The sequence below is a fragment of the Pelmatolapia mariae genome, linkage group LG7 (genome assembly GCF_036321145.2).
Source record: "Pelmatolapia mariae isolate MD_Pm_ZW linkage group LG7, Pm_UMD_F_2, whole genome shotgun sequence".
NCBI lineage: Eukaryota > Metazoa > Chordata > Actinopteri > Cichliformes > Cichlidae > Pelmatolapia > Pelmatolapia mariae.
In genome coordinates this window covers 18,805,540-18,819,007 of record NC_086233.1, presented here as the reverse complement: position 1 = coordinate 18,819,007, position 13,468 = coordinate 18,805,540, and the positions used below count along the sequence as shown (strand labels likewise).

General features: G+C 41.6%; 1 protein-coding gene across 1 annotated transcript in view; it reads left to right on the top strand.

Annotated features, from left to right (window-relative positions):
- col27a1a (collagen, type XXVII, alpha 1a) overlaps positions 1-13,468 on the top strand; it is a 64,288-nt gene that overhangs the window by 17,254 nt on the left and 33,566 nt on the right. Inside the window, exons 5-8 of the mRNA XM_063478253.1 lie at positions 2,897-2,950; positions 4,353-4,406; positions 4,549-4,602; positions 11,860-11,904. Of these exons, the coding sequence (XP_063334323.1) occupies positions 2,897-2,950; positions 4,353-4,406; positions 4,549-4,602; positions 11,860-11,904 (207 nt within the window). The remainder of the gene's footprint in view (positions 1-2,896; positions 2,951-4,352; positions 4,407-4,548; positions 4,603-11,859; positions 11,905-13,468) is intronic.

Below are 13,468 nucleotides of genomic sequence, written 5' to 3'. Positions count from 1 at the left end.
TTTTATCTTTAATATGGTGGCTGTACATACATTTAAAGTCTCTTTTACGAGCTAGTGTTGAAAGTCAGAGTATGTTTACAGCACAGCCCATCAAAAGGCCTCATCTAAAATATTCTGCGTGTGAACGTGACCTTGGGAGTGATGTCACGTATCCAGTTTTAAGTGCGTATGGTGCATGTGTTGGCATAAGTTGCACATATGTTGTTGGGCATTTTGGTATATTTAAGTGTAGATATTTATATACAATATGGTAGCATATGATGAAACATTAGAAGCTACCATTTGTTTAGATTTTCACCATTTTGTCTCCAAAGAACTGGAATAAATTACACAGAGCTAGCAGTACTATTACCGCAGGAACCACAGCAACGCCCTGTATTGCTGTTCAGAGGTTGGTGGCTTTTTATTTGATAGCCCTTAGCTTGTGTGTGCCCCACCCTGGTCTTCTCTAATTAGACACCTGTTGCGAGAGAGAAGGAGCAAGACGCGGAGGCGAGAGAGCACTGCACCAAATGTTAGTGCCAGCCCATGCCTACTAGAGCACTGACCAACCTGTGGTGAGCCACAGGGTTAATTTTGAATCATGTAATTCAAACATGTCTTGTTTGTGTAAGTTTATTTAGGGCACAACAGGGACCCTTAATGCTGTCTGGACAGACCAGCTCTCGAGGAATGCCAGCTGTATACAAAACCGAAAATGAAAGGGGAAGCATGTGGGAGGACAAGAGGCGAGGTCTTTAAAACTTGAGAATGCTTGGAATGAGAGTATTTCAAAGTGGCTCTATGGTACTTTTTCTTATTTTCTGTCAGATGCTTATTGCTACAATGGCACGTGCTCATCTGAAACATGGCCAAAACGTCAAATAATGAGTTCAGCGTATGTACAAATAATGCATGTAAGCCAAAAGCTCAGGCTTCAGACTGCTCTAAGTACTCAGTTTAGGGGTTTTTTTGTTGTTGTTTTTTTACTCATGGCTCTCTGTATGATATCCTTACCAAGGTCATCCCAAACATAAGAGAAGCCCCATTTGTTTAATTCTTTTGTTTGTGAGGGGCAACCAATCAGAAGAACGTTGGCTTAAAGGCAGTGGAAGGGTTGTAAAACAGCTTGTTTCAGACGAAGGACGGATGCACAAAGACCCAGTAAGACCTGAGGACTCTTTTGACCTGTGAATCATGCAAAGTAAATGGACTGGTTCTTCTATGGCACTTTTCTACTGGAGCTTTGAAAGCGCTTTATACAACATTCACCGACATTCATACAAGCATTTTTTATGCCTAAGTGCTTTCTATCTAACATTCACACTCTGATGGATGCATCAAAGAGTAACTTCAGTATCTTACCCAAGAATACTCTGGTAAGTAGATTGGAGCATCCAGGGATTGAACCTTAGTAGATGACCTGCTCTACCTCCTGAGCTACAGCAAACAAATCAATACAAAGTTAAATTGAATAAAATCTTTGCTGGAAATTCCTGTGTGTTACTTAATGAGAACCTCGTGTCACATAGATGCCGTGTTCACCCATCACAAACTCTTGGTCACTTTCATCAAACCGTCCCTTAATAGAAAGATCCGTTCCATCAAATGCCTGCTGTATGCTGTCATGTCTACACCTCACCGGTACATCTAAAACTTTGCTCAAATAGTGTTTTTCCCCCAAAGTATTTTCTTTTTCCTCTGTTGGACAGTTTCCTCTGTTGATGCTCTAGATCTCAGTAGTTGTTGGATTTTGATGCAGTAGGCCAGTTCCGTTACATCACAGGTGTCGGACTCCAGGCCTCGAGGGCCGGTGTCCTGCAGGTTTTAAATGTGTCCTTGATCCAACGCAGCTGATTTAAATGGCTAAATGACCTCCTCAGCATGTCCTGAAGTTCTCCAGAGGCCTGGTAATGAACTAATCATTGATTCAGGTGTGTTGACCCAGGGTGAGATCTAAAACCTGCAGGACACCGGCCCTCGAGGCCTGGAGTTTGACACCTCTGCCTTACATAATAACTTCCTGATTTGTTTTTAGCCACTTCAGTAAAACCCGCTGACCCAGCTCTTAAAGCAGTTTTTGCTCTTTTTCCACCTTTTGACTCGATCAGCCACTGACCCAGGACAGAGCTAGGTCATGGACCCAAAAATGGCACACCATTTGGAGGCCAGGAGCGAGGTGGGCATTATACAGTAAATTGTAAATCAAAAGAAGAGAGGGGAAGACAAACAGCTATCTAAGTGACGGGGACATAGCAGCCTCACAAGCTTCTTTCTGCAGGCTGTTTTTCAAACCCAAGAAAAACTGGTGTGTTTTCACTCTCTGGCTTCCAACATCTTCTTTTAAACCTCCCTGTGGGGGTTACTGGACAGAGTGAGATGGTTTTACATTACAAATGTGCCGCCACTGTAGATCTTGCTTTGTTTGAGCTCATTTCCTCACCAACAGTCAGTGCAGACAGAAATGCACACCAGTGATCGAATTCAAAATGTTATGAAATGAGATGATCTGTATTACTCATTAAGATGCCTGGAAAATGTGTGTTTGTTTGTGCGGGTGTGTGTGTGTGCGTGTGTGTGTGTTGGGGGAGGGCTTGTGGAGTCTGTGGCAAGTGGGGGCAGGAAAACCACATCCATATGGTAAAGCAGCTCCTGAGAGCCCCATTTTTTCCATAAGCATCTACCCCCAACACCAACGCCAAATACCTCATCAGCACACTCACACATACACACACAGTTGATTTATAGGAAAACAGGTTGAGGCTGAGCTTCTCCAGACAGTCTTTACCCCCCACCTTCATCCCTGGTCTCATTCACAGAAGCAAAGCCACAGTCTGCGTCAGCTCTTTTTTTATGCAAATGCCTGATCTTGATCTCACCTTTTGATTGTGTTTTATTCTTTCTCATTTCAACACAGGGCCCTCCTGGTCCACATGGAAACCCTGGGAGACCCGGTCCACCTGGACTCAAGGTACACATCTAGTCCAACCTCTGGTCCTGCGTGATCCAGCCATGTTGATTTTCCCATATGAAGTGGTTACACGATTGGGTTTTTGCCTATACTGCTATTTTACTATGATGTAATGTGAATGATAATCCCATGAGAACATGTTAGATTTACATTTTTCTATATCAGCTGGAAACCCCTACAAAGCAAAACGGTAATGGAGTTTGATGGCAGAAAAATGAAGGAAACTTCAGTTCACAGCAGGGCTGCAAGTACCTGGCAGCTGGAGTGCAGAAGCTGTTTCACTTTAGCATGTGTGCTGAAGAGATCAATGTTAGGATTCCCATTTATACTTGAATTGTTCTGCAGACTTTTGCGAGAGACTGAGGTTTTTATGTTTAAAGGTCTTGAGGTCTTTAAGGAGAAAATATATAAATATATGTATATATAATATTTTCTCCATATTATATTTTCTGCATTCCTGATGTAATTGATTTATGCCTTTGCAAATACCCTTAACCTCCGACATTGTGTGCTTACAGGGCAGAATGAGGGCCTGCACCTAAAGTGCATTATAAAAAAAATGTCTAAAAGAAAGTCCCACAGGAAACTTTTCCAAACCTTCTAGCTATTATCATGCCCTTTTATTTATTGATTGCACTCGGATTTGTTGCTTTCCAGCTAAGAGGTAGATTGAAAGGGCAATTTCTCTGCAGTGTAAGAAAGGCTGCTGGTTAGCACGCTTAATAACAACACTGGAAACATAAGCAAACTGTTTAAAGCACCTCTAAGTCTCATGAGTTACAGATAAGGTCAGGCATACACAAACACGATGGAATGATCAGCAGCAAAGGTTTAATGAGAACTTCAGTATATTGTGAGACAGACTGGTGTGGGCCGAGCGTCTTCTTCCTGGCAAGTGTGTTGAAAGAAAGATTATGGAGTGTTTGATGTCTCGGGGTGCACCACAATCTTCGTTCTTTCATCATTAATAAACGAGACAGAGTTGTAAATGGCAGGGGTCCGAAGGGGAAAGAGAGGGAGTCAGCACTCAGTGTAATTTCCGATCCATGGCTTTGATGTGCTGAAACCCCATTATTGTTACCTGCTGACAATGAAGCTTGGTCTGTGTGTGTGTGTGTGTGTGTGTGTGTGTGTGTGTGTGTGTGTGTGTGTGTGTGTGTGTGTGTGTGTGTGTGTGTGTGTGTGTGTGTGTGTGTGTGGAGGCCACTTAGAAGAGCATATGTGTTACTAAATTTGTCACACAACAAAGACTTTACTTTTTATCTTTAAGTATGTGATATATAGAGGGACCCCTTTATGTCCTTTAAGTCTTCCACAAAAAGAAAATTGTTCATATTTTATTCATATGATAAATATGATTGACTTCACTGTGTGAGTTTGGTGATTTGTTTGTTTCTCCCAGGGGAACAAAGGTGACCCTGGCATCTCACCTGGACCAGCACCCAAAGGAGAGAAGGTATAATATCCTCCCTATACTTATTTTCCCCATTAATTTGTAATGATGTCCTGTTTGGCTCTGAGCACATTTCTGATTGCTGTGTGTGTGACCTCACTTTCCTCCACACTTGGCCTTTAAACATTCCCACTTTGTATTCCAGGGAGACTCAGGGATCATTGGCCCAGTTGGAATTATTGGTCAGCCAGGTCGAAAGGTAAGACTTGAACTGCTAATGTCCTTCCAGAGCTTCTCAAAACCCTTTCACCAAGTTTACTCTCAGTAAACTGAAGTGAATTGTTCTTAAATGCCTATTTACCAACTGAAAAGCGAGCAAAGCGTTTGCATCTGCAAACTATGAGCAGCGAGGCCCGAGGCAATGCATGAGTCACAATGTGTATTCGTAATGTGTCTGTGTGTGGTGTTGTTTGTGTATAACCTGCTCATCTTTGTAAAAGTATCTCTACTCATCTTCTGCTTCCCAATTCTCTCCATTTTTGTTTTTCGTTTTTGTGCTCGCCAGTTTGTTTAGTGGATCCTGCAGAGGTCTGGCAGGAAGGCTGCTACAGGAGATAAAGGGGTCAGACTTTTTTTCAATGGGGAAAAGAGAATGGGAATCATGCACTCAGTCATCAAATTGCTAGTGTCTTAAATCTTACTTAAGGCACGGCTTGAGTGATTCATAAGTCCAAGGAAGTAAAATGTAGGGCAGACCTTCTGGTAGACAGAAGTGTAACAAGTACAGACTGAGATTAAGACCAAGTTGAATGTCTGGGTTGTGTATGCGTCTCCGTGGTCACGAATGCAGCCCTGTGTGCTTATCTTTGTGAGCGCGTGTGTTACTACTTGTTAATACTTGTTCCCTGAGGGCACTTCAGCAGTTGAAGTTTAACTGAACGCATTTTGGCTCAGTACATGTGGAAAAGATACAAACAATCAGCCAAATGCAATGTGTCAGAATTAAATGTGGTTTCTTGGTTAGTGGTTAGAGAAAGGATGCAACACATTCCCATTCCCTAGAGTCATATTTTAACTCTAGGGGAACCACCTTTAACATCATTTTCCAATATACAGGTTTACGTTTTAGCATTGCCAATGTGAGAAGAACAGAAAATTTAGGGTCCGAATTAGGTAGGTTGTAGGTTGGGTGGTGAATGACTGGGGCTCCTTTACGTTTACTCTCTATTTTTGACTTGCAGTTACGTTCAAACAGCTAAACTCTGTGGTTAGATTCAGGGGGAAAGTTAGGGTTGTCGTGTTGAACACACACTAAGAGCCCCATTTTTCCCATCTGCGTCAGGTTTCCTTCGATACCGTGGTTACGCATCCTTGGTGAACATGGTTACCCATTCTGTAACAGTGACTACGTCAGTGGAGTGCTTTTCCCCCTTAATCAGCGTTTTAAACTCCACTCCACTGAAAAGTTGCAAAACGATGTAAAAATTACCCAGGTTATTACAGTGTAATATGCTAGGTACCTGATCAAGTGTCAGTTTGTAATGACTTAGGAGTGAGAGCAGGTTGAGGAACAAGATTTTAACTTGTAAACAATGTAAACTTATGAAGTCATATAACACAGTGAATAAACTACTAAAGCTAGAATAAAGGAGTGGAGCCTGACCCACAGTTTCATATAGTAGTGCCAAGTAAACTCCAGCTGATGGCAGTTAATTAAATTGAATACCTCTGAAACATGACAGGTATAAACAAAGACCGCATGTGAGCCAGAAAAATGTTGGGAACCACTTCAGTTTAATCTTTGTGCGCGCTTCCAGTCAGCATCAAAATAGTTCCTTTCACCCTTTTTCCAAGTAAACTGTTGCAAACATATGTCTGATAAATGAAAAGAAGATCCTATTAAAAGCTTCCAATCACATCATGCATCAAATGCAGCTGAGCCGTGCACATGTTTTAAACAAATTAGGTCAGTAATTGAATAGTGCAGGTTGACTGTATGTCTTTCAGACTAGGTGTAAAGCACTTCTGGCTGTATTTACTTTCTTCCCAGAGCCACAGTGCTCTGTAACACAGTGTCAGACTTCAGCTGGATGGCTACCTCGGGCTCAACATATGGCTTTTGTTAGGTGTCTGCTTTTCTGTGTGTGTTGTGTGTGTGTCTTAGTCCATTTGTATGTCCCTGTCTCTCTCTTTCACACACACTCAGCCAGAATGGAAACAAAAAATAAATGTAAGGCTGGTGGAAAACATTCACAGATTCCTTTAAAACTAGCAATTTGAAGATTTATCAAGAAGTTAGTGCCTTTTAACTTGGCCAAGGGTGACTACACAGATTAGGTCAGATTATTTAAGACAGTGATTTTTTTGTTAGCATAAATGTAAGATCACTTTAAAGTATGCACTGTATACTTACTTTTTTACCCTCGACAGCACTTTCCGCTTATCTGCATGCAGTCCAGAGGTGGAGCAAACTGCTTTAATAAAACCCAAGGGCACATTATAGCTCAAATTATCAGAATGACATCACAGACTCTTGACTAGGGGGACGTAACCATAGCAACTCCATCCACATACACACACACACATACACAGAGACTGACATCACCAAAGCATGCCTCAGGTATTGGTCAATGAACCACATACAACTTGACTATAAAGGAAACTTGTTAAAGTAACCACAAGGAGGCAACTTCCTTTCCGTACACAAACACAAAGAAGCTGATTAACCTGCTTCCATCCTGCAGTAAACAAAGCACAATAACTTGTTGTAGTTCTCGGCTATCCACTGTAGCAGCAGTTTCCTTAAATGAATCTCCATCCTTAATGCAACGCTGTGACAGGCGTGTGAGTCAGTCTCCAAACGGTACTCCTCAAACAGGCCTTGTTCTGTTCATTTTCAAGGTGGAAAGTCCCGGACGCGTTTCGCCCTGATGTAGATCTCTCCATTTCCACAGAAGCCTGATGAATACAAAGAGAATGCAATATTTGAAAACAAATAACAACATTTATGGGCATTGCATTTCCCTCGTAGGCCACCCTGAAACACCTTCGTATTGCTCTTGTGTTTCTAGCTGTTTAACTTTCTCTGTCATCGTTTGCTTGTTTTTCTGTGGTTTAGGAAAACAGGACAACAGCAACTTTTCCTCTCTTCTCCTCTGTATTTTTGCCCTCCACTTTCTCTGTCTCACACACAAACACGCATGAATATCCAGCCTCTAATTCATCCTTAGCCGTGATGTTTCGACCGGGAATTCTGGAATTTGGCTGCTGGGTTTTTGGGGGGTTTTTTCCGTGGAAACTTTAATGGAGGAAACAGTGGTACTTTAAATGTGTGATACTAGAGTGTGATTTTACACTGTCGGACAAGCCAAATATGTTCCACTCTGTACAACATTTGTTCTACCAGGCAGGCTCTGAATGGTTTTTCAGTATGGTGAGGCAGGGTCAGGGATAGGGGACATACACAGGGCCAAACCTCAACTACAAATCCACAGTACAAGCCACACGTCTCACCTTACTGCCCGCATGCCTCTGTGTCTCATCCCAGGGCTAGATGATCCGTCTCTCCTCACTTTCTGCCTGTCTCTTAAAGTGTCCGTACTTTTTTCACCTGAAAGTCAAGACATACCATCGAGCAGAGCAATATCTATTTGCTGGGCCTAAAACACAAGCTTAATCCAATTTATGTTGCATTTGTTAGCTACTACTTTAGGCTGTTTAGGCCAGTATTAACAGACATCCCGTTTCAAAAAAACAACATGCCAATATTAAAAAAATCCTAAATTTAAGTTTTAAGAAGACAACAAACATTCCATTCTGTAAACTCATGCACAATATGTCTATGCATCCATCTGTTATATGATGTAGAGTATGTAGACATTTAGTATTATTACCTCTGCCAAGGAAGTTGTGTTTTTGGTAGCATTTGTGTATGTGTCATTCTGTCTATAAACACGATAGCACAAAAGATTTTGAATGAATTCTAATAAAGTTTTGTAGGAGTGTAGAGTACATCTCGGTGGTTTACATCCACCAAGGTCTTTAAAGTCAACTTAATGATTTATTGGTCGAAAATTCAGAATTGAATTGACCTCTCCTTAAAGGCCATTTCAATGCTATATGAAGCTATTTAAAACTATGTTTCTTATTGACATTGTTTGCATTGACAGCCTATAGGGATGTAAGGAATGATATATGAGGATTCTAAATATCACATTACTTTGTTAGGACTTTGTTATGTACATTACAGTAACTGGTTAAAACCATTTAACACAACAGTTTGAATACATGCACAATGAAATAGCAAAAAACCTGCACTTTCCACTTCTTTTCCACATCTTTTTTTTCTGTTAATGACTGTAGGACAATAAAGGATTTATGTCCTGTGGGTGCTGTAGGTGTCATCACTGCTAAGTGCAGGTTCAAACCATGTATCTTGAACATAGCTGTAATGGGTTGATCAGCACGGTCATCGTTGCTTTTGGCAACTGAATCGTCTGAAAATGTTCATAATTTGCCAGAGATTGTGCAAACTTTTAAAGACTACAAGAGCCTGAAAAATAGAAATATGTAACCAGTCAATATGTATCCAGACAGCTGGAAAGTAATCTATAAACACTCTTGTCGACTCAGTGGTTATGCAACATTGTGGGAAAATGTGACTGTCTTGAGACACTTTGTGGTGTTTATAAAAAGTCTCTGTACTTGTGCTTTTCACATACGTGCTATCCAAATATGTGATTGTTTTACAGTAAGCAAAGTTTGGATACTCTGATGCAAAAATAAGTTTCCATATGGAAAATGAACATGTATATATAAGGATACTATACTGTTTGTTTTTCAGTTTTATACAAAAAAAAAAAATCCTTTTCAGTGAAGTCCAAAAGCAGAAGTATCCTATAATTAAAAGGTAGAATCATATACTGTATTTCACTCCCAGTTCCAGACAGTGTATTAATCATCCTCGTTTCCTTTATTTGTGCATGGCAGTTTGTTGTATGACATTAATCTGTCTGAAGTCCCGTTCCAAACCAAACTCTCTCCATTAAGCTCCTGCTCACTGTTCAAACTAACAAATGCTCCGCATGCTCATCATCATCATGATTATGAGAGAATTCAAATCAACCATCATTTTCTTTGCATGTTTTACAACAAATCACTGCTCTGTCCTCTGGTAGCAGTAACAGTGATACTGCATGCAAGGAAACATTGTGCTGAAATTGCTGTGCAGACAGGGATGAGATGAGGAATCTTTTTCCACTGGCTAAATTTCAGCCAAATTGTCCAGTTCCTTCGCACAGTTGTTTGTTTTTGTCTGTCCCTGCGTGGAGCGTTTATGTTCTCCTGTACATTCAATGTGTACATGGAGCCAGACGATTACGCCGAGCAATCATGTGGCTCCATTCTGTAGGGTTTGAAGAGATGAAAGCAGAGATTAATAAGGAGAGTGGTATATTTCTGCTACCAGGGTGCTGCACAGTTCAGTCAGATACGCATTGTTTGTGGAGTACAGTTGTTAAGCACACATGAGGTTGGCACTCATTTGAACGCCCACAATGTTAAGTGGGTACAGCAAGTAGAAGGAATGATATATCATCAGCAGACACAATGTGTCTTTTATTTTCTCTCTGCCAAAATGCGCTTAGCGTTCCCCCGGGGCACTCCTAGGTTTAGCTGGGTAGGAGGGATTGTGCTTATAGAGTGCTACCGGGAGGCTGCTGTAAATGAAAAGCATTCTGGTGGGTTTATCTGATTGAACACACATGCTTGTTAAACAAGTGGCATTGTAAACACAGGCAGCCTGGCGGGAATGGCCACTCTCATTAGCAAGCTCATAATGAGCGAGATAAGGATCTAAGATGGTCTAGCTGAGGTTGAGAGGCTACGGTTAATACACAGGAACCACGGCATGTGTGCATGTGTGTGTTTGTGGTTAGTGGACCTCACAGTACACCATGGGAACATAAGCCACTACACATGTTTGTACTACAAGTAAGCCATGTAATAAGATGGGGGGTATAATGAGGTGCATGTATCTTCGTGTGTGATTGTGCATGTGCCCATCTGTGCGAATGTGCACACATTTGTGATCCTGTATATGTGTTTCCAAGCTTGAGAGAGGGTTTAGGTCTTCAGAGAATATATGTTAGCGAAGAAGTGGATAGAAAACAGAAATTAATTTTAAGTAGTAATTAAAAGCCAGTGGTTGTGTCTCAGTATAAACAGACCAACAGGTATATTTGGACACATGTAAGTAATCATCAGAAAAACACAAATATTTACCAGCTAACCACCGTCATAATATTGCACTTTATAATTGGGAAGTTTTCAGACACGTGCAGCATGTGTCTCTGAGTCCATCTGCTCTCTTCTGTGTACCGGTTAGTGATAATACTTTTGCAAAATATGAAAACCCACAAAAATTCAAGCTTGTGTCACTGTGTCTGTCAGCACCTGCTAACATCTCTACTTGTTTATTTGTGTTACTCATGTATTTTCCTCTCAGCCAAAGGCATCTCCTCCTAGTGGTCTTTTGATGATGTGCACCAGATGATGTGAGGTGAACGTTTTCCAACACAACACTGGGCTTATATGTGTGTTAGACACAGATGAAAGCAGACTGTTAAAAAAACATAGATCTGCAATGACAATTATCAAAGGTTTACTAGAAAACAACTCTTTGCTGACACAGTTGCCGGACCTATTAAAGCACAGGAGGTGGTGTTTGAAATGCTGGGAACGGCAGTTTAAAGTGCTGCTGCGTAGTAGACCGATGAGAGCAATCGTGTAACGTAATGAGAAGAGGGATGCTGCGTCCTCTTCTCCTGCTGCAGTCAGTTGACAGAGCAGTGGATAGTTTACAGGAACTCTGGGAGCCTTGGCTTGGAACGCTGAAGCTGTGGTTTAGGAAAACGGGACAACAGGAGTCTTTCCTTTCTTCGGCCGTCTGTTTTTACTTTGTTTTTTTCCCCCTCTTTCCTTTTTTTAAATCTCTCTCTCTCTTGCTCCCTCACTCTATCAAACTGTGGTCTGGGAAGGCATGTCTTCCTACCTTTGATTTAGTTTTTTTTTCTTTTTCCTCCAGTCTTTGTCGGGGGTCTGTGGTGCTGGAGTCAGCAAAAACTGCAGGAAAGCACTATGTCAGGCTGTCTTCTGTGTTGCAGTCTGGCCTGCGTGCAGAGGGAGGGCCTTGCTATCTGACTTAAACAGGAAGGCATTTATATCCTCAACATGCCATGATCTTGGCAATAGTCTCCCAAAGACCCTGCGAACACAGCCAGTGGAAAGTCTGATCCATTAACAGAAGGGCAGATTGATACCATGCATATGGCACCAAATTTGTCTGTTGGTGCTGTTTGCGTTACCATTTCACTCCACCTGTCATTCCCACACATGCTCCTGTGTTTGTCAGGCTTTTTCCTCAACTGTGAATCATTTCAGACTTTCCCATCTCTTTCTTTTTTTTTTCTGTTATTATTTTATACTCACTTATCATGTGATATTTTGGTTTCTTTAGGGACAGAAAGGTTTCCCTGGCCAACCCGGACTCCCTGGAGAGCCTGTAAGTATTTTCACAGGTGTTCTCTTTTACTTCTGCAACAGCCACCCTCACACTTACAGAAAAACCCATGTTCATTTCTATATCTTGTATATTCTCATTATATATTTTGCTTCTTTAACCTTAAATCTCCCCAGATGAACTCTTTTCTTTTAGGCACTTCTCTCTACCTCATGTACATCACATTATCTGCAATGCCATGCCTTCATTAGTGTCCACGTATGTCTCCATTCACGTCCACCTCACTCAAGTCTAAACCCTTGCTCTCACTTCATTCTTCAAAATCAAAACTCAGTCGTCATTCACTCCAGGTGTTCAACCTTTCGCTCTGTGTGTATGTGTGCGCGCACCGAGGATGCCAGCTGGGCAGCCAGATTAGATTAGCCTGTTATAAAGCACTGGTGAGGACAGACATCTGGCCAAAGCACTGTGTTAAAGCGATGCACTCCAGGATATCAGAACGTGATGCCAAAGAGAGGAAAAAATAGAGAGAAAAGAAACAGGAACAAGCCAAGTAGGCCAACAGTGACACACTCAGTGGCTGCTAGTCCTGGAGAAAGTTTCCCTTTGTGTGTGTCTCTTGTGCTCCGGGCTTGTCGTTCAATCATCACACTGTCTTACAGCATGTCACACTATGACATGCTATGCTATTTTCTAGCAGGCCTTTATTCTTTGTCATATTTCCCAGGTCATTTATCTGTTTGACTTTCCTTAATGTGTGGGAATCCATTCAATGGAGTCTTTTATTCACTGCTAAGTGACGGAAGACATGACTCTGGCTGTTTAGTCCAGCCCAACACTATTTTTAAGCATGGAGCATCCAGCCTTGCGTCCAAAGTTATTTTCAATTGGGCAAGGTCATACTACTGTTTGCATTAAAGAAAGATCTTAGTCATGAAAAGAAGAGTGGAAATTTCTCCTCACTGTCACAGCCGTGCTCAGGATGACGTCATCAGTTTGGGGAGTTCCTGCTCTAGTCATTGTAGAGAAGGTACTTTTTACTAATATGCCCTCCCACTCGATTCATCCTCAAACGCCCCCCTGTTTCCCACATAGCTGGTTCCTTTTGATGATGATCACAGTGTAAATCACCATAGTGCCAGCGACCAAGTTAGTAACATACACAGCTATTTGCTGTTGTGTGCAGTAACACAGGGTCTTGATGACACTTTGTTACTGTAATGCACCACAGGCTGTATTCAGAGCCTAAACCTACAGCTGGTCAGTTAAAGGCCCAAATGTCACAAAGCCAAATTCATGGCGTGTTTTAACTGGTAGCATCATACACTGCATTTATCCGAGAGAGGGAATGGCAAGGAAAGTAAGACACAAACGTTTGTCCTCTGCAAATTTTGAACACAACCTGCTTCTGTGCACATGTCTTATGCCTTCTGACAGTGACATATACAGTACATGCATGCAAACCAAACTGCTAATTAGGGTCTATGGTCTGGAACACATCTGAAAAAGTGAGGAGTGAAAGAAAAAAAAAAAGAAGCTTTTCATGGTAATCAGTGGGAACAGTTCAATGGGGTGGAATGTCACCAAGTTCATTTACACAACTACT